General features: G+C 40.5%; 1 protein-coding gene and 17 non-coding genes across 18 annotated transcripts in view; 17 read left to right on the top strand and 1 right to left on the bottom strand.

Annotated features, from left to right (window-relative positions):
- Nucleotides 1-3822: 3822 nt before the first annotated feature.
- On the top strand, nucleotides 3823-3893 carry trnag-gcc (transfer RNA glycine (anticodon GCC)). Its single transcript has one exon. It is a non-coding gene; the product is annotated as a tRNA-Gly (tRNA).
- Nucleotides 3894-4077: 184 nt separating this feature from the next.
- Nucleotides 4078-4148, top strand: trnag-gcc (transfer RNA glycine (anticodon GCC)). The gene has a single exon. It is a non-coding gene; the product is annotated as a tRNA-Gly (tRNA).
- A 515-nt stretch (nucleotides 4149-4663) lies between these two features.
- On the top strand, nucleotides 4664-4734 carry trnag-gcc (transfer RNA glycine (anticodon GCC)). Its single transcript has one exon. It is a non-coding gene; the product is annotated as a tRNA-Gly (tRNA).
- A 410-nt stretch (nucleotides 4735-5144) lies between these two features.
- On the top strand, nucleotides 5145-5215 carry trnag-gcc (transfer RNA glycine (anticodon GCC)). Its single transcript has one exon. It is a non-coding gene; the product is annotated as a tRNA-Gly (tRNA).
- A 204-nt stretch (nucleotides 5216-5419) lies between these two features.
- trnag-gcc (transfer RNA glycine (anticodon GCC)) lies at nucleotides 5420-5490 on the top strand. Its single transcript has one exon. It is a non-coding gene; the product is annotated as a tRNA-Gly (tRNA).
- Nucleotides 5491-8089: 2599 nt separating this feature from the next.
- On the top strand, nucleotides 8090-8160 carry trnag-gcc (transfer RNA glycine (anticodon GCC)). The gene has a single exon. It is a non-coding gene; the product is annotated as a tRNA-Gly (tRNA).
- Nucleotides 8161-8364: 204 nt separating this feature from the next.
- On the top strand, nucleotides 8365-8435 carry trnag-gcc (transfer RNA glycine (anticodon GCC)). The gene has a single exon. It is a non-coding gene; the product is annotated as a tRNA-Gly (tRNA).
- A 576-nt stretch (nucleotides 8436-9011) lies between these two features.
- trnag-gcc (transfer RNA glycine (anticodon GCC)) lies at nucleotides 9012-9082 on the top strand. Its single transcript has one exon. It is a non-coding gene; the product is annotated as a tRNA-Gly (tRNA).
- A 12-nt stretch (nucleotides 9083-9094) lies between these two features.
- Nucleotides 9095-25000, bottom strand: part of lrrc75bb (leucine rich repeat containing 75Bb) — a 69808-nt gene continuing 53902 nt past the window's right edge. Inside the window, exon 4 of the mRNA XM_056466632.1 lies at nucleotides 9095-10436. Coding sequence (XP_056322607.1) covers nucleotides 9863-10436 — 574 coding nt within the window. The 3' untranslated portion in view covers nucleotides 9095-9862. The remainder of the gene's footprint in view (nucleotides 10437-25000) is intronic.
- trnag-gcc (transfer RNA glycine (anticodon GCC)) lies at nucleotides 9433-9503 on the top strand. The gene has a single exon. It is a non-coding gene; the product is annotated as a tRNA-Gly (tRNA).
- Nucleotides 12795-12865, top strand: trnag-gcc (transfer RNA glycine (anticodon GCC)). The gene has a single exon. It is a non-coding gene; the product is annotated as a tRNA-Gly (tRNA).
- trnag-gcc (transfer RNA glycine (anticodon GCC)) lies at nucleotides 13070-13140 on the top strand. The gene has a single exon. It is a non-coding gene; the product is annotated as a tRNA-Gly (tRNA).
- trnag-gcc (transfer RNA glycine (anticodon GCC)) lies at nucleotides 13758-13828 on the top strand. The gene has a single exon. It is a non-coding gene; the product is annotated as a tRNA-Gly (tRNA).
- trnag-gcc (transfer RNA glycine (anticodon GCC)) lies at nucleotides 14034-14104 on the top strand. Its single transcript has one exon. It is a non-coding gene; the product is annotated as a tRNA-Gly (tRNA).
- trnag-gcc (transfer RNA glycine (anticodon GCC)) lies at nucleotides 14722-14792 on the top strand. Its single transcript has one exon. It is a non-coding gene; the product is annotated as a tRNA-Gly (tRNA).
- trnag-gcc (transfer RNA glycine (anticodon GCC)) lies at nucleotides 14997-15067 on the top strand. Its single transcript has one exon. It is a non-coding gene; the product is annotated as a tRNA-Gly (tRNA).
- Nucleotides 17318-17388, top strand: trnag-gcc (transfer RNA glycine (anticodon GCC)). The gene has a single exon. It is a non-coding gene; the product is annotated as a tRNA-Gly (tRNA).
- Nucleotides 17668-17737, top strand: trnag-gcc (transfer RNA glycine (anticodon GCC)). The gene has a single exon. It is a non-coding gene; the product is annotated as a tRNA-Gly (tRNA).

Genomic DNA, 25000 nt, shown 5'->3' with positions numbered 1-25000 from the left:
TCATGGCTAGCATAAAGACAATCCCTGGTGTTTTAATATAACAGAGATTTGAGTTTCATGGCTTATTATTATTGAGTCCGTGAAAACTTTCTCACAGACCTCTCAGAGACCATACATCTGGCCAGAAACACTTGGATTTTGCAGCTGAGGTCAGTGACACGGAGTTCAACAGCAAACACATGGATCAAATTAATCACATGTGTCTGAAAAACACAGAGCCCTGCTGAAAAATCCAGCTTAAACCAGCCTAGGCTGGTTGGCTGGTTTTAGCTGGTTGACCAGCCTGGTTTTAGAGGGGTTTTGGCCATTTCCAGGCATTTCCAGGAAAATGACCAGCTAAAACCAGCTTGACCAGCTTAGCCAGGCTGGGAGTCCAGCCAAAACCAGCTATGTCCTGCTTAAACCAGGCTGGTCAAGCTGGTTTTAGCTGGATTTAGCTGGTCATTTTCCAGCCTGACCAGCTAAGACCAGGCTGGAAATGGCTGGAAACCAGCCTGGAAATGGCCAAAACCCCTCTAAAACCAGGCTGGTCAACCAGCTAAAACCAGCCAACCAGCCTAGGCTGGTTTAAGCTGGATTTTTCAGCAGGGAGTTCATGAAGGACGTGGTCAATCTCACGACATGGCGCTGTTTTCTGTGAATTAAAGGTTATCTTCAGAGCTATTCAAAACAACAACAAACTGAACCAAACTTTATTCATGGAAGAAATGCTAACTAGCCAAACAGGGACACGAACCAGCAACCTTCTTGCTGTGATGCGACACTGCTAACCACTGAGCCACCATGTCACCCCCGAACCAAACTTACTTTAATTAACTTTGTCTTCCACACCAAGAGACTACTGTGAGGTCAGAATCAAAATTCTCAGGGTTTTAATTATGTTTATAAAGAAAAACTCCTTAGCGAAAAAGTAATAATAATATTTTATAACCTCAAGCATACAAAATCATGTGATGATAAAATAAATATTGTATATAAATAGATTCCATTAGTTAATGTTAATGTATTTACTAATGAACAAACCATTAATTTCTTACAGTATTTATTCATCATTAAGGTTAGTTAACGAAAACTAAGTTATTCATTGCTAGTTATTGTTAACTCAACAACAAGCACAGCTTTAGATTTTAATTAGTAAAAATGTTACTATGATTTAAAAATGCTGTGAAAGTATTATTCATAGTACATTTTATTGGAAAATGGTAATTAATGGTAATTTTCAGTGTGATCATATATATATTTGCATGTATATATATATATATATATATATATATATATATATATATATATATATATATATATATATATATATATATATATGTATATATATACATATATACAACAGTTCTGTGTGGTTCTCGAATCTGATTGGCTGATAGCTGTGCTATATTCTGCAATAACAGCACTCATACAGCCTATTCACCCTTCTGTAATTCTCCACCTCCAGGGTGACAGCAGATCAATAAACTCACTACAGTTTGACAAATATTGCAGCTGTTGGACAACATAATGTACTTTTGAGGCTTTTTTAGTCAAGAATGTTGTTGTTTAGATGGCAGTTTATTTATAAGGATGGTGCCTATTTTAAATATCTATCGTTTCTGATATTCAGCACGTCGGCGGCCATCAGCCTGTCATACTGAGCAGAGCAAAGATGGTTGACGTTCCGCCACAAGATGGCGACAGAGATCGCATAATAAGTCCATAAAGGAGAAAAACTCAGTGTATTTTCAAACTACACCTGATCAAATCATTATAAAACAGGTAAGTGACTTTCTAAGTCGATCTTTCTCTTTTGTATGTTGTAGTGCTGTATTTGTACCATAATAATCCGGTAGTGTTTCTGCTAGTGTTTGGTTTGCGTTTGGCTTTTTTGGGGTTAATTATTGTGATATCCTGACTGCAACAGAGAAATACTGGGAAATCTCTGTAGACTGATGGCATTTCATGCCGTTCAGCCTTATAATCTTAAAATGTCAGCAAAATCACCTCTTGTGTCACTGCATGCCTCCCACCAGTGCCGATATACAGCCATATTGCACTGCTACTCAAGTGATGTTGCTCATATATCAAAACATTCCTGAGATAATTTATTTATGTATTTATTCAATGGGAAAGTTCCAAATAAATAAACAAATGTCTTTTTCTTCTATTGAACACAAAAGAAGGATATGATAAAAACACTGACTTCCATACTTTTTATATATACTTATATCTATAGAAGTCAATGACTATTGACTACTACCAATTTCCAACATTCCTCAAAATATCTTCTTTTGTGTTCAACAGAAGAACAAAACACAGTTTAATAGCCACTTTAGGGTCAGTAAATTAATAGTTTTGTCTCTGATCTATTCCTTTAAATCAACTAAAAATACTAGGCTAAAGTCGAGAAATCTACATTGGTAAATCAGAGCTGTGTATGTGGAGCAGAGACCCCGTGAAAGCTGCCAGCTGCTGAAATGACTTATGGAGTCTCATTAAGAAAGTGCTGTCTGCAAACACAGAGCCCTGTTCTCATTAAGCAAACAGAGACACTGAGAAACCCTCCGTATTGATCCCACACCACCGTGAGAAATGAAGAGGGGAGGAAAACCTCACAGTTATACAGGACTGGAAATCCAACACAGGCTTATTGGAAATCTGTGCTTCAGCCTACATTTTTGTGTGACTGCAAATACGCAACATACATTTGACTGCAGTTTCTAGGTGAAATGAACACTAGGGGGCGGTATTACACCAACAACTTTTGTTCCTTTTCACACTAATGATATTTACAGGGACATATTATTGACGAATGAAGGATTATTTTCATGCAGTTCTTCGTACAACACCAAATAAACACCCTAATGGTGTTTGTTATTTGGAATGGAATATGGTTGTCACCTATATATCTCTATATGGACAACATTTCTGCTGTGGTCAATTTACGCAATAGCTCACTCTGTACAGTGTTGAACTTGTAATATTGTGCATGCATCCACAAAATAGGTAAAAGCAATGTAAACTCATGGTAAAACTTATGTTTCTGTGATGCAGTTTTCTATTACGTTTGCTTTTGAAAACACTATTGGTTGGGTGTGATGTAATCAATGACATATATCCAAGTGAATGAGATGGAGGGAATTTATATTTAGGTGGATATAATTGGACTGGAATGCATCCTAAATGAAGGATGTAACATAACACACCCTAAGTATGCATGTTCAAATGTAGATAGCGCCCTCTAGTGGATTTGTCGACAGAAATGTGCAACAAAACATACCGAGAGCAATGTATTTTACATTTTGCTAAAATGCTAGGCTGAGGCACATATTTCCATTGAGGCTGCTTTGTGGAAATCCCAGCTTAAAATAAAGCACATATGCAGATTATGTACACGTATGTATGTATGTATTATTGAAGTCACACAATACCATGATGTTATTGTCCAAAAGTGTCCATTCCTGACCAATGCAAGTATATTTTGAGGGCCAAAATTTGAGAAGGATATAAAAGGAGATCGGAGGCAGCTCCAAATGGGTTGTTCAGCTCCAAGTGGGTGGGACTTGAGTTCCAAGTGGGCTGTACGCTTCTTTCTGGTGCTTTTGTACATGACACAGAGTTCAACCTTTTGTGTTATGAATGTCTACACCTAACCCAAACCTAAACCCAACCTCACAGTAACCTATTGTGTTTTACTAATGTCTATTACACCTACACTAACCATTAACCTAGGGGTAATCCCTCCCACTTAGATATCTCCGGGCTGCATTGATACCTACACTTTCCTAAAAAGGTTTAGACTTTTTTTTCAGAGACCCCATAACAATCCTTTGATAAGCATTGGTGGTTCAGTGGTAGAATTCTCGCCTGCCACGCGGGAGGCCCGGGTTCGATTCCCGGCTAATGCATCAGCTCTTTTGAAACGTAAACAGCTTCACTTACTAAATGAAACCTGTAAAGTGTCCCCGAAACCACATCAAAACTAGGTCTGCATAAACACTGGTGGTTCAGTACTAGAATTCTAGGCCCCAAATTTCACCTTCCTGAAAAGTTCTGGATTTTTTTAGAGACCCCATGAAAATTCTTCTACAAGCATTGGTGGTTCAGTGGTAGAATTCTCGCCTGCCACGCGGGAGGCCCGGGTTCGATTCCCGGCCAATGCATCATTTCATTTTGAAGCTAAACTTGTTTCACCTTCAAGTAAAAACTTGTCAGGTTACTGTGTTAACACATCAAACAGGCCTTTGCAAGGACTGGTAGTTCAGTGAAATAAGATTTTTGAGGCTAACATTGTAAAACATACTTCAGACAAGCCGCAAGTACATTTGTCACATGGCACTTGGGAGGCCCAGCTTAGATTCGTGGTCAACACATAAAGAACTTTGTTGTGCCAAAACTGCACACTTTCTATATCAGAGTTATAAAATTTAAGTAAAAAAGACCAATAAACATTAGTGGGACAGTTTTCGCTGGCTCTGTGTTACATTTCCAGCCAATGAAAAATGTTATTGTCCAAAGGTGTCCATTGCATCCCAGTATTTTCTGACAGTGCTGACAAAAATTACTTGCTGTACTTGAATTCTTGAAGACAGATTAGAGACAATGCATCAATGCCTACTTGCACGTTCCTAAATTGGTCTGGATTTTTTTCAGAGACCCCATAAATCAGTCTGAAGAGACATTGGTGGTTCAGTGGTAGAATTCTCGCCTGCCACGTGGGAGGCCCGGGTTCAATTCCCAGCCAATGCAACAGTTCGTTTTGAAACTAAAACAGTTTCACCTACCAAATGAAACCTGTAAAGCAGCGGTGTCCAAACTTGGTCCTGGAGGGCCGTGTGTCCAGCAGATTTTAGATCCAACTTGCCTCAACACACCTGCAAGGATATTTCTAGAAAGCCTAGTAAGAGCTTGATTAGCTAGCCCAGGTGTGTCTGATTAGGGTTGGAACTAAACTTTGCTGGACACTGGCCCTCCAGGACCGAGTTTGGACATGCCTGCTGTAAAGTGTCCCTGAAACCACATCAAAACTAGGCCTGCATAAACACTGGTGGTTCAATACTAGAATTCTTGCATGCCACAAAATCTAGACCCAAAATTTCACTTTCCTGAAAAGTTCTGGAATTTTTTTTTTCAGAAACCCCAATAGTATCCATTTAGAAGCATTGGTGGTTCAGTGGTAGAATTCTCGCCTGCCACGCGGGAGGCCCGGGTTCGATTCTCGGCCAATGCAACGGTTCCTTTTGAAACTAAAAAAGTTTCGCCTACTAAATGAAACCTGTAAAGTGTCCCTGAAACCACATCAAAACTAGGCCTGCATGAACACTGGTGGTTCAGTACTAGAATTCTTGCATGCCACAAGGTCTAGGCCCAAAATTTCACTTTCCTGAAAAGTTCTGGATTTTTTTTCAGAGACCCCATGAAAGCTTCTCCACAAGCATTGGTGGTTCAGTGGTAGAATTCTCGCCTGCCACGCGGGAGGCCCGGGTTCGATTCCCGGCCAATGCAACAGCTCCTTTTGAAACTAAACTTGTTTCACCTTCAAGTACAAACTTGTCAGGTTACTGTGTTAACACATAAAATCCCTTTTGAAACTAAATCAGTTTCGCCTACTAAACAAAACCTGTTAAGGTTCCCTGAAACCACATCAAAACTAGGCCTTCACAAACATTTGTTGGTGGTTCAGTGGCAGAATCTCAGCTGCCACGAGGTCTAGACCCAAGGTGTACCTTTCCTGAAATGGTTAGAATATTTTTCAGAGACCCTAAACAGTACCTGGAAAAAGCATTGATAGTTCAGTGGTAGAATCCCTCTGCCACGTGGGAGGCCTGGGTTTGATTCCCTGCCAATGCAGTAGCAGCTTTTGAAACTAAAACAGTTTCACGTACTAAAAACCTGTTAACTGTCCCTGAAACAACATCAAACCTTGGTCTGCATATAAACATTACTGGTTCAGTGGTAGAATTCTTGCCTGCCACGTGAGAGGTCTGGATTTGAAACTTGTGAAACTGAAATTGTTTCACCTTCAAGCACAAATCTGTGAAGTTACTGTGTATATTCTCTGACAGTACTGACAAAAATAACGAACACTGAAAAAAGTGTTGCATGCAAAAGTGTTGCAAACAATTTATTTGTGTTGAATTTAAACAAACAAAGAAAATTTAATAATGTTCAACTTAATTTGTTTGTTTAAATTCAGCCCAAATAAAAAGTTTACAAACACTCAACCTAAAAAAAATTGAGTAAATCTAAAGAATCATCTTTGAATATTTTTTTCAGTGTACTGTACTTGAATTCTTGAAGACACATTAGAGAAAATCCCATCACAGAGACAAACAATTTAACATAACAAAATGGAAGCATAAGGATATCTTTTTTTAATTAAATAAAACTGTTTATTTCACACAGCAAGAACAATCAATCCTTCATTGGTGTTTATTATAAAACAGAAAAATAAAGACCATCCAAGATATTCAAAGCCATCAGAGTCATGTCATTTGGGTGCGACATTTATACTAAATCTAAACTACATGGAGTAATGAACAAGACAAAAAACTAGCCATGTTGAAAAGCCTGTTATGTACAGTGCAAATCAGACACGCGTCTGTAAAGGAAACACCACCTGTGGAGTAAAGGGCATCATAAAACAACTCAAAAGGTCATGGTTAGTGTCAAAAAACTGGCACACACACACAACATTAAAATTAACTAACTTTTTACATCAAATATATTTCAAAATACAAAATAAAATGAATCAATATAAATGTTACTATGAAATAAACTCAATCATTTTTACTGACTGTACAAGCATGGTTCTTGTGTTGAAGAAACCACCAGGTGTTTATGTGTCTTAAAAAGCCATCTCCTGTTGAAAACTAGATGAGATTTAATGAAAAATAATCATGTCGGTCATGTGGTATTGTTAGTCTCTCAGCTGCCTGTGTGTCCAGCTTAATGAGCTCCGGCTGAAGCTACATTTGCATCATAAGCCTCCACACAGACACATCATACACGCAAACATGCAGACATCAGTATGCCTCTTAGCCCACAGGCACTCCAGCAGCCATTTTCTCTCACCTCTCCTTGCTCTAATTGAGGCAAATCTACCCTGGACTTTCTCGAAGGGGAGCGTTTGGTCATATCTGTCACTAGCAAAAACGTAAAAGTTTCACATCAGAAACCGCGAAGATGTGGGCGTTAAAGACTGGCTGCTGGTGAGAGCTGTGTGTGTTGCAGATTCTTGTTTTTGCTATTCTATGTAGTCAGTTATTGACTTTGCACACAACAAATTGTATGATGGTGGCTGCAGGACTAAGAATAAAGCAATGAAGTTGTCGATTGGTGGCAGGGAATGATAAAGATGGGGAATGTAATTGTAATTTGCAATGTAACGATTACTTTCTTTTTGGCTATAATGATCTCTTGAACAAATCCATAAGGTTATGGTGACACCACATCAAAAGCAGATTTCACCTTCTAAAAAATATCCAACCATGCAGGAGGTCTGGGTTTGATTCCCAGCCAATGCACCAGTGCCTCTTGAAGGTAAAATAGGTTCACCTAGTAAAAAATACCTGTTAAGATTCCAGAAACCACATCAAAACTAAGCCTCCACAAGCATTGGTGGTTCAGTAGGTAGAATTCTCGTCTGCCACGAGGCCTAGGCCTTAAAAAATTAACTTTTGCTAAAAAGTTCAGATTTTTTTTTCAGAGATCCTAAAAAGTAGCTTGAAAAAGTTTTAGTGGTTCAGTGGTATATTCTCGCCTGCCATCCAGGAGGCCTGGGATCGATTCCCAGCCAATGCAAATAGTTTTAACATCCCGAATTTCAGACTTTCCTGAAAGTTTCAGAATTTGTTTCAAAAACCCTCAAAACAGCCTCAAACAGCATTGATGGTTCAGTGGTAGAATTCTTGCATGCCACATAGAACCTAAACCCAACCTCACAGTAACCTATTGTGTTTTACTAATGTCTATTACACCTACACTAACCATTAACCTAGGGGTAATCCCTCCCACTTAGATATCTCCGGGCTGCATTGATACCTACACTTTCCTAAAAAGGTCTAGACTTTTTTGCAGAGATCTCTTAAAAGTCCTTTAACAAGCATTGGTGGTTCAGTGGTAGAATTCTCGCCTGCCACGCGGGAGGCCCGGGTTCGATTCCCGGCCAATGCAACAGTTCTTTTTGAAACTAAAACAGTTTCGCCTACTAAATGAAACCTGTAAAGTGTCCCTGAAACCACATCAAAACTAGGCCTGCATAAACACTGGTGGTTCAGTACCAGAATTCTTGCATGCTACAAGGGCTAGGCCCAAAATTTCACTTTCCTGAAAAGTTCTGGATTTTTTTTCAGAGACCCCATAAAAACTCCTCTACAAGCATTGGTGGTTCAGTGGTAGAATTCTCGCCTGCCACGCGGGAGGCCCGGGTTCGATTCCTGGCCAATGCAAAAGATCCTTTTGAAACTAAAACAGTTTCACCTACTAGACAAAACCTGTTAAGGTTCCCTGAAACCACATCAAAACTAGGCCTTCACAAACATTTGTTGGTGGTTCAGTGGCATAATCTCAGCTGCCACGAGGTCTAGACCCAAGGTGTACCTTTCCTGAAATGGTTAGAATATTTTTCAGAGACCCTAAACAGTAACTGGAAAAAGCATTGATAGTTCAGTGGTAGAATCCCTCTGCTGCGTGGGAGGCCTGGGTTTGATTCCCTGCCAATGCAGTAGCAGCTTTTGAAACTAAAACAGTTTCACGTACTAAAAACCTGTTAACTGTCCCTGAAACCACATCAAACCTTGGTCTGCATATAAACATTACTGGTTCAGTGGAAGAATTCTTGCCTGCCACACGAGAGGTCTTAATTTGAAACTAAAATTGTTTCACCTTCAAGTACAAACCTGTGAAGTTCCTGTGTATTTTCTGACAGTACTAGAATTATTGCGTGCCACAAGGTCTAGGCCTAAAACTTCACTTTCCTGAGAGGTTCTGAATTTTTTTTAAGAGACCCCATAGAACAATTCTAAGCATATGTGGTTTAGTGGTAGAATTCTCGCCTGCCACGTGGGAGGCCCGGGTTCGATTCCCGGCCAATGCAAGCCTCTTTTAAGGCTCAAAAATTCACACTTTGCTTAAAAAAGGTCTTTTTTTATTCAGAGACCCCATAAAACAGCCTAAAAAAGCATTGGTGGTTCAGTGGTAGAATTCTTGCTTGCCACATGGGAGCTCTGGGCCAATGCAACAGCGCCTTTTGAAACTAAAACAGTTTCACCTACTAAACGAAACTTGTTAAGGTTCCCTGAAACCACATTAAAACTAGGCCTTTACTAACATTTGTGCTTCAGCGGTAGAATTCTCACCTGCCATGAGGCCTAGACCCAAAATGTACCTTTTCTGAAAAGGTTTAAAATTTTACTTGAAAAAAACCCCAAAATTTATGCCGAAAGAGCATTGGTGGTTCAGTGGTAGAATTCTCACCTGCCACGCGGGAGGCCTGGGTTCGATTCCTAGCCTTTGCAACTGTGCTTTTTGAACCTGAATGTTTCACCTTCAAGTATAAACCTGTGAAGTTACTCTGTTAACACATCAAACAGGCCTTTGCAAGGATTAGTAGTTTAGTGATAAAAGATTTTTGAGGCTAAAATAGTAAAACATTCTTCAGACAAAGCCGCAAGTACATTTGTCACATGCCACTTGCGAGGCCCAGCTTAGATTTATGGTCAACACACAAAGACCTTTGTTGTGCCAAAACTGCACACTTTCTATTCCAGAGTTATGAAATTAAAGTAAAAAAAGACCAATAAACATTAGTGGGACAGTTTTCGCTATGTCTGTGCCAATGGAATATAAGGAACCAAGCGCAAGGAAACAAGGTCCATCACCTTTCACAGAAACGTAAAGTATTTTTCTCTTCTACACTCCAGGGTTCCAGCACCAGATGGTCTTCCAGTTCATCCTCTTCATCCTCCTTTTCCTCCTCAAACACACTGATTTCTTCAATTGAAGTCTCTAGGTAGTAGCTGCTGCCCTGGCCCTCACTGTATTCATAAATAGTGGGCAGGCTACTTCTCATCCCAAAGCGTCTGCGCAGGGCAACCAGCAATGGCTGGGGCACAGTAAAGATGTCCACATTGTTGCCCAAGTCCACCCAAGCCAAACAGGGAAACTTTTGAGGGTCCTTGACCACTTCTATTAAGTCTTTAAGGATAGCAACCGTCAGCCGGTTACCATTGATGGCAAGCGTGGAGAGTTTCGGTAGCACTCCTAAGTATGGTAAAAGAAGCCGCAAACTCTCATCATGCAGTTCTGTGAAGCTGATGTCCACTGCTGTAACAGATGAACCGTTGTTTTGAAGGTAGTATGCCACCCGATGCAAATCACGGCCAGAGAGAGGGATACCAGACAGATCCACGGTATCATTTGCTAGTTTCTTTTTCAACGTAGTCTTCAGACTGAAAGAAAAAAAAATCAGCATTAGTATTTCACATTATACTATTATGATGCTTTTAATGTTTCATACATTTTGTTTTCATACTACAATTTATTTATTGCATGTACAGTGTGTGGGAGACATGGGTTCAACTCCAGTCAATGCAAGAGCTTCCTTCAATAGACACAAAACACCAAAACACATGTTTTGAGATGTTGACAGTCATATATGTGTCCAACGCCACGAAAAACACTATTAGTATACATATATTCCACTAATAAGTGAAAATTGGTTGTTTTTGCGTTATTTCGAGCAAATTCGCTCTTCCGGTTTGAAAAGAAATTAGAAGCTACGTTACAGTGATGAGATCCTTGTGTAAATTCCAGCGTGGAGACTGGATGTCTGTACTGGCCAGTGCAACGTGACGTCTTTGAGTTTTCAGCATTAATTCATGAGAAAGACTTTGTTCGAACCAATCAGTGCGCTCTATAGTGAATGAGGTGCATGATAGCTTCGAAGACAGGCAGAGAGAGAAGTTGTGTTGCAAACCGTAATTAAAACAAGTAGAAGAATTGTTCGGAGACACAGGTCGTAAGTGTTGTGTTTATAAATGTGCCGCAACGAAGGTTCCACGATTGCATGTGGACCCACATTTGTGAATTACAGTGGTCTGCTAACACGCAACAAAAATATGTTTGCAAGGAACACTTTTTACCCGAGAGCTTTTCGCACCTGGAAATGGTGAAATCCGGATTTGCACACACACACACAGCTGTTTGACGCTATTCTCTGCACCTACCGAGTCTCTGCATCTACCGATAAATGCAGAGTTTCTTTTTCTCCCATTCGGCATGTGGTATCAAATTCCAAATAATTTACACTCTCGCAGCAGTTCCTCGTATCCAATATCTTGTCACAGGGGGCATGCATGAAATGTTCCTGGATGAAAGTGCCAAACTGCAGTTAAAGTTGACAAATTAAGAATAAAACACACGAAATTACATGAAACTCTGGAGGAAATGTGGATAGTGTGGCAACGTTTACATGTACACCAGTAATTCAATTTTAATGCGATTAAGACAATATGCTGATTAAGAGTCGACCATGTAAACATGGTCGTTCCTGAAAGTGAAACTGCAGTTAAAGTCGACAAATTAAAAATGAAACACCCGTAATTACATGAAACTTCAGAGGAAATGCGAATAGCGTGGTGACGCAATGACATTAATCAAATTATGCGCTACAACATATAAAACGGGATCATGAAAGGAACATTCAGAAAGCAACTCATGTAAACACCTTAATCATATTATTGTCTTAATTAGATTAAGGTAAATAATTCGATTGCTGATGTCCATGTAAACATAGTAAATGATGCAATGATGTTAATCAAATTATTTGCTATAACATGTAAAACTGGATCATGAAAGGGACATTCAGAAAGCAACTCATGTAAACACCTTGATCATATTATTGTCTTATTCAGATCAAGGCAAATAATTCAATTACTGATGTCCATGTGAACGTAGTCACTGTTTATCTCCCCTGTGTCTGTATGTTGATTTTCCTCGGTGAAAATCAGCATGTGCACGTACTGAAACTCCCCTTTTCATTCAAACCCTTCCCTCTTCCGCCACTCGACACTCCCACCTAAACAAAGCTGGGCTCACCCACTTTCTTGACTTTTTTCAAACTAGAGGTGTGAAAACACCCTGCTGAGAAGGGGGGGGGGGGGTGGGAGTCATGGCGCTTTAAGAATATTCAAGTTACTTAGTATTCACCTTATTTTCTGCCGACCAGCGGGCGCAGCCATTTGAATCTATTTGGCTCGAGACTTCCGGTCTCATTCACTTCCATTCATTTTTAGACGTTGAAAACTGCTCGTTACGCTGCTTGATGTTGCAAACTGATATTTTCTTATTATATTATTCTACTTGGTCTGTATATTAATGCAAACATTTGTTTGTAGAGCAAGTAGTTTGACCGTTTTCTGCCGTTTATTATTCCTAGTCATTTCTCCCATAGGGGACCTAATCGGAAGTTCTAAAACAATCGCGAAAACAGACGCACTTCTGCATTTTAGAAAAAGGTCAATAAACATTAATAACAATGCTGTTGCAGTTTTGCCTTAAATGTCCATGTCATGTTTTCTTTGATGCTGGGGTAATTCCTCATCATGCATTGTACAGCAAATGCAGCTCCACCTAAACCCAACCTCACAGTAACCTATTGTGTTTTACTAATGTCTATTACACCTACACTAACCATTAACCTAGGGGTAATCCCTCCCACTTAGATATCTCCGGGCTGCATTGATACCTACACTTTCCTTAAAAGGTCTGGACTTTTTTGCAGAGATCTCATAAAAGTTCTTTAACAAGCATTGGTGGTTCAGTGGTAGAATTCTCGCCTGCCACGCGGGAGGCCCGGGTTCGATTCCCGGCCAATGCAACAGTTCCTTTTGAAACTAAAACAGTTTCCCCTACTAAATGAAACCTGTAAAGTGTCCCTGAAACTAAATCAAAACTAGGCCTGCATAAACACTGGTGGTTCAGTACCAAAATTCTTGCGTGCCACAAGGTCTAGGCCCAAAATGTCACTTTCCCGAGAAGTTCTGAATTTTTTTTCAGAGACCCCATAAAAAATCCGCTACAAGCATTGGTGGTTCAGTGGTAGAATTCTCGCCTGCCACGCGGGAGGCCCGGGTTCGATTCCCGGCCAATGCAACAATTCCTTTTGAAACTAAAACAGTTTCGCCTACTAAATCAGACCTTTTAAAGTGTCCCTGAAACCACATCAAAACTAGGCCTGCATAAACACTGGTGGTTCAGTACCAGAATTCTTGCATGCTACAAGGTCTAGGCCCAAAATTTCACTTTCCTGAGAAGTTCTGGATTTTTTTCAGAGACCCCATAAAACAATTCTAAGCATAGAGCAAGTAGTTTGACCGTTTTCTGCCGTTTATTATTCCTAGTCATTTCTCCCATAGGGGACCTAATCGGAAGTTCTAAAACAATTGCGAAAACAGACGCACTTCCGCATTTTAGAATAAGGTCAATAAACATTAATAACAATGCTGTTGCAGTTTTGCCTAAATGTCCATGTCATGTTTTCTTTGATGCTGGGGTAATTCCTCATTATGCATTGTACAGCAAATGCAGCTCCACCTAAACCCAACATCACAATAACCTATTGTGTTTTACTAATGTCTATTACACCTACACTAACCATTAACCTAGGGGTGATCCCTCCCACTTAGATATCTCCGGGCTGCATTGATACCTACACTTTCCTTAAAAGGTCTGGACTTTTTTTAAAAGATCTCATAAAAGTCCTTTATCAAGCATTGGTGGTTCAGTGGTAGAATTCTCGCCTGCCACGCGGGAGGCCCGGGTTCGATTCCCGGCCAATGCAACAGTTCCTTTTGAAACTAAAACAGTTTCGCCTACTAAATGAAACCTGTAAAGTGTCCCTGAAACCACATCAAAACTAGGCCTGCATAAACACTGGTGGTTCAGTACCAGAATTCTTGCGTGCCACAAGGTCTAGGCCCAAAATGTCACTTTCCTGGGAAGTTCTGGATCTTTTTTTCAGGGACCCCATAAAACTTCCTCTACAAGCATTGGTGGTTCAGTGGTAGAATTCTCGCCTGCCACGCGGGAGGCCCGGGTTCGATTCCCGGCCAATGCAACAGTTCCTTTTGAAACTAAAACAGTTTCGCCTACTAAATCAGACCTGTAAAGTGTCCCTGAAACCACATCGAAACTAGGCCTGCATAAACACTGGTGGTTCAGTACCAGAATTCTTGCATGCTACAAGGTCTAGGCCCAAAATTTCACTTTCCTGAGAAGTTCTGGATTTTTTTTCAGAGACCCCATAAAACAATTCTAAGCATAGAGCAAGTAGTTTGACCGTTTTCTGCCGTTTATTATTCCTAGTCATTTCTCCCATAGGGGACCTAATCGGAAGTTCTAAAACAATCGCGAAAACAGGCGCACTTCTGCATTTTAGAAAAAGGTCAATAAACATTAATAACAATGCTGTTGCAGTTTTGCCTTAAATGTCCATGTCATGTTTTCTTTGATGCTGGGGTAATTCCTCATCATGCATTGTACAGCAAATGCCGCTCCACCTAAACCCAACCTCACAGTAACCTATTGTGTTTTACTAATGTCTATTACACCTACACTAACCATTAACCTAGGGGTAATCCCTCCCACTTAGATATCTCCGGGCTGCATTGATACCTACACTTTCCTGAAAAGGTCTGGATTTTTTTTCAGAGATCTCATAAAAGTCCTCAACAAGCATTGGTGGTTCAGTGGTAGAATTCTCGCCTGCCACGCGGGAGGCCCGGGTTCGATTCCCGGCCAATGCAACAGTTCCTTTTGAAACTAAAACAGCTTCACTTACTAAATGAAACCTGTAAAGTGTCCCTGTAAGCACATCAAAACTAGGCCTGCATGAACACTGGTGGTTCAGTACCAGAATTCTTGCATACTACAAGGTCTAGGCCCAAAATGTCACTTTCCCGAGAAGTTCTGTATTTTTTTTCAGAGACCCCATAAAAATTCCTCTACAAGCATTGGTGGTTCAGTGGTAGAATTCTCGCCTGCCACGCGGGAGGCCCGAGTTCGATTCCCAGCCAATGCAACAGTTCCTTTTGAAACTAAAACAGTTTCGCTTACTAAATCAGACCTGTAAAGTGTCCCTGAAACCACATCAAAACTAGGCCTGCATAAACACTGGTGGTTCAGTACCAGAATTCTTGCATGCTACAAGGTCTAGGCCCAAAATTTCACTTTCCTGAGAAGTTCTGGATTTTTTTTCAGAGACCCCATAAAACAATTCTAAGCATAGAGCAAGTAGTTTGACCGTTTTCTGCCGTTTATTATTCCTAGTCATTTCTCCCATAGGGGACCTAATCGGAAGTTCTAAAACAATCGCGAAAACAGACGCACTTCTGCATTTTAGAAAAAGGTCAATAAACATTAATAACAATGCTGTTGCAGTTTTGCCTTAAATGTCCATGTCATGTTTTCTTTGATGCTGGGGTAATTCCTCATCATGCATTATACAGCAAATGCCGCTCCAGAATACTTTAGGCCCCTTCAACACAGCCTCCATTATAAAAGCAGAAACACACATACACAGTACTAACATTTATTACAGAGAATTAAATATGGGACAGCATTTTATGCTTGACTTAATCCTCATAAAGCATATTAGTCATTTAAACAAAAGTCATTCAGCTCATAATCAATGTGACTTAACCAAACAGTTTGTTTACTAAGATAAGGGTCATAAAATGGCAGGCAGTTTCAATTAAACTCTGCCAACTTGTTGATGACCAATGCTGTCTTTAATGCGCAGTGACTGTGCGCAGCGCCTGCGTTTCCCCCCTGTCACTGCACATTACCCATCAGCACGTCCTCCGCATATCCATATAGGCAAAGCCTGAGCAACAACACAGGCCCCTCAGTTGAAATCTTAATGCACACTATCGAGTCATACACAAGGCTGTGGGTTTTGGATTAGAGACTCACAAATAGGGAAAGAAATATGGAGATTTAATGTATGGACAGGGTTCAATGAGTCATTGTTTTTTGCCCAGAGCGGTCACGCTGTCAGGGCTGTCAGGGGAAATGAGTGCATGCACCGAAAAAAAATGGAAAAATGTGGCTGATGGAGATGTTTGGGTTTATCTGGATAATGCTATACTGATGAACTAGTGGATGTTACAGGAGCCAGGGGGCATCAGCTTAAACGAGCAGGGCTATTGATCCCGGAAATGAAGTGTAATTCAGCTTGTCTTTCATATATATATGGAAGCCTGACCAATTCTTCGCATTACATTGCTATGAAATATTCCAAAGGAGTGGGTAATAATATAGATTGCAGTGCATGAGCAATGGCTAACTACGCTTTAAATTAGAGAGCTGACAACTGAACAGCAATGCAGCTCCCTCCTTCAATCACCCTGCAGCATCCACTCCTCTGCAGTGGGGAAAGTCCATCTGCTTCTCCCCTGCCTGGCATGATAGCATTACATTCAGAGGGGCTTTTGCTGTGACTGCAGGATTTGGACTTCCTACGCCATGCGCTCTATTGTTCTGAGTTTGGGCTTGTCTGATTGGATTATGGGCTTTCCTACAGGGGCTGCCTGGCATGCCGCTAGCACTTTTCTGCGTAGGAGCCAGAGGTCCAGCCAAACAAAACGCATGGATCAGCTTTTTTTTTTACAAAAACAACACTATGTGTTGGAGACAGTCGTGAGGAAGGGTGCTGAGAGCTCCTGGAGTTGGTGGGATGGGGGTGGAATGGATGGGGTAGTTTTCAGACTGCAATATAATACTCTTTTCCCATCTGCAATGTAACATGGTAGAGCTAATCGGCTTAGATTTGAGATAACAACCCCTTTATCTCAGGGACACTGTTAAAATTGACATATTTGATAATGAGGACTATTTTAGACTGATTTAAATAATGTAGCAGGACTATACATACAAGACGCACCAAAGCATTTAAGAAATTCCAGGACTGGTCTGGAACATTTTTTCAGAGACCTCAAAAAGCAGCTTGTAAGTCGGGTTAGATTCCCGGCCAATGCAAGCCCAAAATTTCACACTTTACAGAAAAAGTCAGAATTTTTTGCAGAGACCCCAAACACTAATAGGGAAAAGCATTGGTGGTTCAGTGGTAGAATTCTCGCCTGCCATTCCTGAGGCCTGGATTTGATGCCAGGCCAATGTTCCTAAAAAAAACCGACTGAATTTTTCGCCAGAGACCCACACAGAATCCCAAGGTTCAATTTCTGGCCAATGTAAGTATGTTTGGAGTGTTCACACTTCCCCAAAAGTTCCTGATTTTTTTCCAGAGACCCCAAGAAAAGTATGACACAAAGCATTGGTGGTTCAGTGGTAGAATTCTCGCCTGCCACACGGGAGGCCTGGGTTCGATTCCCGGCCAATGCAAGATTTTTTCAGTGACCCCATAAAACAGCCTTAAAACATTAGTTGTTCAGTTGTAGTATTTTTGTCTGCCATGCCTGAGGCCAGGGTTTGATTCCAAACCAATGCAAACATGTTTTGTGGGCCAAAAATGTCATGTTCCTGAAAAGTATTGAATAATTTTCCAGAGACCCACACAAAACCCCAAGGTTCAATTAGTGGCTAATTCAAAGATGTTTGGAGTATGTTTCCCAGCAGTTTCTGAATTATTTGTCAGAAACCCCAAGAGAAGCATGACAGAAAGCATTGGTGGTTCAGTGAAGAATTCTCGCCTGCCACGCGGGAGGCCCGGGTTCGATTCCCGGCCAATGCAAGAACATTTTGATGCCCAATATTTCACACTTTACAGAAAAAGTCAGTTTTTTCAGAGACCCCATAAAACAGCCTTAAAACATTAGTTGTTCAGTTGTAGAATTTTTGTCTGCCATGCCTGAGGCCTGGGTTCAATTCCCAACCTATTCAAGTATGTTTTGAGGCCCAAAATTTCACACTTTCCTGAAAGTTCCTGAATTTTTTTTTCAGAGACCCCAAAAAATATCATAAAAAAGCATTAGTGGTTCAGTGATAGAAATTTCACCTGGCACGCTTCGATGAGTTAGATTCTTGGCCAATGTAAGTCTCTTTTGAGGCCCAAAACTTCACATTTGATCGGAAAAATCCTCCAAAATTGGCCTGAAAAAGAATTTTTGGTTCAGTGGTAGAATTCTTGCCTGCCATCCGGGAGACCCGGGTTCCTGCAAGAGCAAGACCAAATATTCCACATTTTCCAGAACAAACCAGCCAATGCTAGAGATTTGTACACAAAAATTTGACACTTTGTAGAACAGGCCTGTGAAACTGAGAGGAGATAAACCGCTAAATACACAAATAAATAAATAAATACACACGAGAATTTATATTCATTTTTAGGGTCCTATGTAAGGTCAGTAAACAAAACTCAATGCATTGATTGCATTCACCATGGAACAATATAGAATCCATGAAGGAACTGAGAGACCTGCTTAATGAGAGATCTACTGGCTCTAATTGCCTCGTACATCCACTGCGCCCTTTGGGATATTGACATGTTTTCACCAAGAGCTTACATGACCTATCAAACACAACCTCAAAAACAGCAAGTGCAAGACTGCAATGAAACAAGCATAAAAATAACAAATATTAACCACATGCATAAATACATACTGAGAAAATATCCCAAAGCATTCAAACAAAAGATTTGCGCAGCCATTACGAAGAGATAATAGTCCCACATTAAGGTTACAAACTGACAGCTTTACATTCATTATAACATCTATTGCTAAAGATGTACATTGCACCATTGTAAAACGGTTTACTAAGAAACCTGGAAGTCAGTTTCACACACTGACTTGAGGGTAAAACCCATTCAAAAACCTGTCAGAGCGGATCTCACAGCATAACTCTGAAAATAACATTGTCAAAACTCTCTTCAAATGATTTCTCTAGTGAGCAGTGATGCCGTGGCAGCTTGGAAGGCCCATTTGCATTAATACAGCCCCATACTGACACTCTGACATGTGCTGTATATAAACTGATGCCTCCGAGACTTTATTTATATTTAAAGGATGACTTGACGTGCCTCTGCCAAGCGGACAATCACCATTTTTGCCCATCTTTTCTTTCTATGGTCTGTGAATCTCTCCAGAGATCATGTCTGTGGTTCTTCTGTGAGCTTTCTGCAGCTAGTAATCAGATTTTCACAGTCATCTTAAACGTGAACCACACAGAACTATGACTTTGCAGTTGGCTAATCCCTTTTCAGTACTGGTGAGATATTCCAGGCCAGTGTTGGGCAGTGGCGTTGCTACGAGTAGTGACGCTACTAGCTTAACTACATTTCGCATTAGCATAGCATCGCTACTTTCTAAATCAAATAGCTTTTCAGTAGCGAAGCTATTTTATTAGTCAAGTAGCGCAGTAGTGTCCACAAAGCTACATTTACCAATCGCGGATCAATAAGTGACAGCACTGACATTCACAGAGCTGTGAGGCCGGTGTCTAGCTGATGAAAGTAAATCCATATGATGGAGAGCATTGTGATTTCTTCTTCTTCCTGTTTTACGATGGTTGACAACAAACTTTTTGGTGCGTTACTGCCACCTCTGGTCGGTGACGTCGCCAACCAAATTAGGCTAACACAAGAAACTTGCTTGATGGAAAGATGACTGAGGGAGAGGAGTTATTTCTGAAGCAGGATTCCTCGTGAGCATAAATTTGTTTGTTTTTGCGTTATTTCTAGCAAATTCGTTCTTCCGGTTTGAAATTAATTTTCGAAGCTACATCACGTCGATTCCAGAGTAAATTCCAGAGTTGAGACTGGCTGTCTGTACTGGCGAGTACAACGTGACGTCTTTAAGTTTTCAGCATTAATTCATGAGAAGGACTTGGTTCAAACCAATCAGTGCACTCTAGTTAGGGAGTTAGTGTACATATCTGTTGTTGATTTCATTTTACTTTGTCAGTTTAGACAGTTTTACTCTCTAACTAGTTAGACCAGGGATGGGCAAACTCGATCCTCGAGGGCCGGTGTCCCTGTATAGTTTTGCTCCAACCCTAATCAAACACACCTGCTTGTAGCTTTCTAGTGATCTTGAAGACACTAATTAGGGTGTTCAGGTGTGTTTGATTAGTGTTGGAGCAAAACTCTGCAGGGACACCGGCCCTCGAGGATCGAGTTTGCCCATGCCTGATCTAGAGGGTACTTTTGTTTGTTGTTTTGGCCTTTCCCCCTCCTGAAGTCTATTTTTGCTTCTCAGTTTTGTCTACTATTGTACATTTCTGTTATTAAATTATTTAACTTGAATTTGGTGTGTTGTCGTGAAGGCAGGGGACTGATCCACACTCACCCCAACCAACACTTAAAACTTTTCACTGTTACTCCCACTCCTAGGCGTTTAACATCAGAGATGTAACATGTCTATAAGATGAAACTTTATTAATATGCATGAGATAGCTTCGAACAGTTTTCACCTGTTACAGTGTTCAGACTGCAGAAAGACGCCATGTTGTGTTGCCAACTGTAATTAAAACAAGTGAAAGAAGAAGAATTGTTTGGAGACACGGGTCGTCGGTGTTGCGTTTATAAATGTGCAGCATTGAAGGTTTTGTTTTCATTTCCCCGCTATGAGAGCGCAGCTGGACTCACATGTGGAATACAGTGCACACAACACACGACAGAAATATGTTTGTAAGGAACATTTTTAACCCGAGAGCTTTTCACATTTGGAAATGGTGAAATCCGGATTTGCCCCTTGTCTTCTTTTAATAAAGACACAGCTCCTCCAGTTGGTGATGATTGTCCTGTGTCTACAGATTTGGTAAGTGTGTGATCAGTGTTCTTTGTTTATGTTTATTCAGAGGCAAAGTTAGTTCGTATTGTCAGCAGTACTTCAGTTTTTAAAGACATACTTTAGTCAAAATGATTTACTTACTAAGTTTACAGTACGTTAATATCATTGCAATATTATAGACTGAAAGATCCGCTGTAAATGCTGCTCTCCGAATGTAAACATGCAAACACAGCAATCAAACTATTACCGTCGTGTAGGATTTTAACTGCATTTTGTGACAGGATAGTCTATACACACACGGCTTTCTGAGGCTACCTACCGAGTTACCGAGAAATGTGGAGGTTTTTTTCCCTCTCATTCGCCATGCGGTATCAAACATTCCCTTAAAACTACACTCTCCAGCAGTTCCTCGCATCCAATATCTCGTTTGTCATAGGGGGCATGCATGAAATGTTCCTGAATAAAAGTGCCAAACTGCAGTTAAAGTCGACAAATTAATAATTTGCCAAATAATTTGATTACTGATGTCCATGTAAACACAGTCACTGTCTTTGTCCGCTGTGTTTGTCTTGCCTCTGTGAAATCAAACGGAAACTCCCATTTTTATGCTAACCCTTCCCTCTTTCCTTCCTCCGACACTCCCACCTAAACTCACCTCACTGGACTCACCCACTTTCCTGCATCTTTCCAAACTAGAGGTGAGGCAGGGGGGTGTCGTGGTCCTTTAAACTGTACACAGCTTGCAGATTCCCCAGTGTGGAGGCACACCAGTTGAACTGATGACTGAATTTCAGGCAGTTCTGACGCACAAACACTGAGAAATGATTCATATTCTCGGTGTGAACAGACCTATGGCCTTTAGTTTCTGCTTCAGTCACAGTATATCTGAGGACATCCAGAGATTCTTCAAAACACAAGAGGTCGTTCAAGGCTGATCTGCCAGTGTGTGTGTGTGTGTGTGTAGCACATGAGCTGATGCCAGCCTGGTCTAATGATTCGTCAGAGGCCAGTGTGAGTGTCAGACTGAAGCGGTGCCAGTCCTCAGAGCAGATAATCCTGCTCCACACACACACGCACGCACGCACACACACACACACACACACGCACACACACACACACGCACACGCACACGCACACGCACACGCACACAGAGAGAGAGGGAGAAACACATAATTGAAAAGATTTGCCAATTCATTCAAAACTCTAGCAGCCCAGGAGTGAGAGACATTAAACCTTCTGCCTTTCTGATCCAAAGTGACACAAATGCTACGGGCAGGCTCTGAATGATTGCCTTTGTCTTTGTGGTTTCAAAAACGTTGCCTGGTCTGATGAGTCTCGATTTCTGCGGCAACATTCAGATGGTCGGGTCATAATTTCGCGTCAACAACATGAAAGCATGGATCCATCCTGCCTTGTATCAATGGGTAAGGCTGGTGGTGGTGGTGGTGTAATGATGTGAGGGATACTTTCACACTCTGGGCCCATTAGTACCAACTGAGCATCGAGTCAACGCCACAGCCTACCTGAGTATTGTTGCTGACCATGTCCATCCCTTTATGACCACAGTGTACTCATCTTCTGATGACTACTTCCAGCAGGATAACACACCATGTTATAAAGCGTGAATCATCTCAGACTGGTTTCTTGAACATGACCATGAGTTCACTGTACTCAAATGGCCTCCACAGTCAGCAGAACTCAATCCAATAAAGCACCGTTGGGAAGAAGTGGAATGGAAGATTCCCATCATGGATGTGCAGCCGACAAATCTGCAGCAACTTTGTGATGCTATCATGTCAATATGGAGCAAAATCTCTGAGGAATATTTCCAGTCTCTTGTTGAATCTTTGCCATGAAGGATTAAGGCAGTTCTGAAGGCAAAAGTGGGTCCAATCTGGTACTAGTAAGATGTACCTAATAAAGTGGCTGGTGAGTGTAAGTTCTCATCACTTAGGGTGCTTTCACATCTGTAGCTCGCTTCATTTGGTCCATACCAAAGGCAATTAATGATACATTGTAGCATTTTCTGCCGTTTTGGGGTCCTTTTCACATCATACTGATTGCTTTGGTCCGAACCAGTTGAAAAGAACCAAAATGCAGTCATGTAACAAAATCCACATCACTCATTGGCCAGATGTTATTAAACATATTTCCTAAACTGCTTTTCGATTGGTCAGAATGAACGTGCGGAAAAATGCCAATGAATCTCCTGCAAGTAAACAAACCGGCAGACACAATATGTTGCTTTTTACTATGGAGGGATGACTGACTGTATCCCTGCTCACAGTGTACTATGTAGTTTGTATACATCACTTTAGACAAACTATACATTTCGAGAATGAAGCATTGCAAACGGTGAAGGCGCATCGCAAGTCACTTCAGGAGGAGGCGTGATTTAATTTAGCTAAACTGCGACATGGTCATCTTGGTAAAATATAATCAACGATCCATCAGGTAATGTTTTTCCCTCTCTCTCTGTTTAAAACTGTTGGTAAAGCGCCGTCAACAAATATTTTTCCTCCACATTCCATAGTGCATTGGCCTACGGCAGCTGGATTAGTCCAAAAAGGCGCAGTACTTTTTGCGGTTGGCTCTGTTTTAGTTCGGATCATCTTCTCATTTGAAAACTTCTCCTTCATTTGAAAGCGTACCAAGACCACCTCTTCAAGGAGGTCTCGGTACGCTATTTCGTTTGTTTTTGGTGCGCACTCGAGTGCGATTGCTACATTCACACCTGCCCAAACGAACCGCACCAAGAGGGAAAATGAAGTCTAGAGCGATTCAACCGAACTACATAAGGCAGGTGTGAAAACACCCTTAAATTAGTAGTAACAATAACAATGGCCTCTGATAAATTGGTGTTATTTTAGTATCACTTATCTACTGCAGTTTTTCATTAATAGTTTAATGAATTCTGCTTTAATTTTAAGTGTAATTATAAGTGTTTTGTCACTTGTATGTATCTATCTATATGTATCTACGAAATCTAAATTAAACTTGATGTAAAAATGAAGCTAAAATGAGCAGAAAACTGTCGTGAGCTGGTTATTTCACTTATCAGGCCGATTGTTCCTGGAAACCCTTAAAGCCGTGCAGGGTGCTTTAAATGACATGAACATCAGCGTAATTTTAATGAAAGGTTTGTCTAATTATGCACAAAGATAGATCTGCAATCTGAGCTGGATTACAACACAAACCCTTCCTCATTTCAGACGTGTAGCAGTGTTATATCTGTAAGAGAAAGGAAACTGTGGTGGAGTAATGATAGCAATAATTATACTGATGATAATATGCATGATGATCTAACAGCGGCTGATGAGAAACTCGTATAAAAAAACACACTTTTAAAGCACAGTTTGGGTCTAAAAGTAACACCTGCTGATGATGATGATCACCTGTGACACCAATTGAAGCATTTACCGGCCAAAAACATTTTTACTGCCCTTTAAACTATATTGTTATGTTCAAGAAGGAAAAACAAGGTGAGGATCCAATAGGTGCATCCCAAATCCTATACTTAAGGCCTGTTCACAATAAGCACGATAACTATAAAGATGATGATGAACATATAGTTCTAAAACAGTGACAAAATTCATGTTTAGAAGATATAAACATGTAAAGCTTGCAGTTTGTCACTTCTGCCTAAATGGATCAACATTTTCACGTCACCTCATACTTCAGATTCTTATTAAATCTTCCAACCAATCAAATGCTCTGTAGTATCTGACATGCTCCACCCCCTTCAAGATGCTTCACTTTTGCTTCTTATTTGAGCTCAACCACTTTCACTGGCAGAGCTGTGATGAAACGAAATGCTATTGGCTGTTTAAAAAAAAGGGGGAGGGGAACACTTAAAATTAAATCATGATTTAAAACTAGAATTTAAAAAAAATATGTAAACACATTCCTTAAGTTGTAAGACATTAAAACTAAATAAAATTACTAAATAATATTATATATACACATACGCAGTTGAGGTCAGAATTATTAGCCCCCCTTTCAATTTCTTTTTCTTTTTCAAATATTTCCCAAATGATGTTTAACAGAGCAAGGATATTTTCACAGTATGTCTGATAATATTTTTACTTCTGGAGAAAGTCTCATTTGTTTTATTTCGGCTAGATCCTTTCAGATTCATCAACATGCACAATTGCGTTCATCAAATTTGCTTAAACTAAGCGTTCTAAAGTATGGCTGTATTTTACAAGCAAAGATTCTGACACAGCAACATGAAGCAGACGCTTTCCGAAAGTTGTGTGTAGGGGGGG

This window comes from Danio aesculapii, chromosome 10 (assembly GCF_903798145.1).
Source record: "Danio aesculapii chromosome 10, fDanAes4.1, whole genome shotgun sequence".
In the NCBI taxonomy this organism is placed as follows: domain Eukaryota; kingdom Metazoa; phylum Chordata; class Actinopteri; order Cypriniformes; family Danionidae; genus Danio; species Danio aesculapii.
This window is presented reverse-complemented; position numbering and strand designations above follow the sequence as displayed.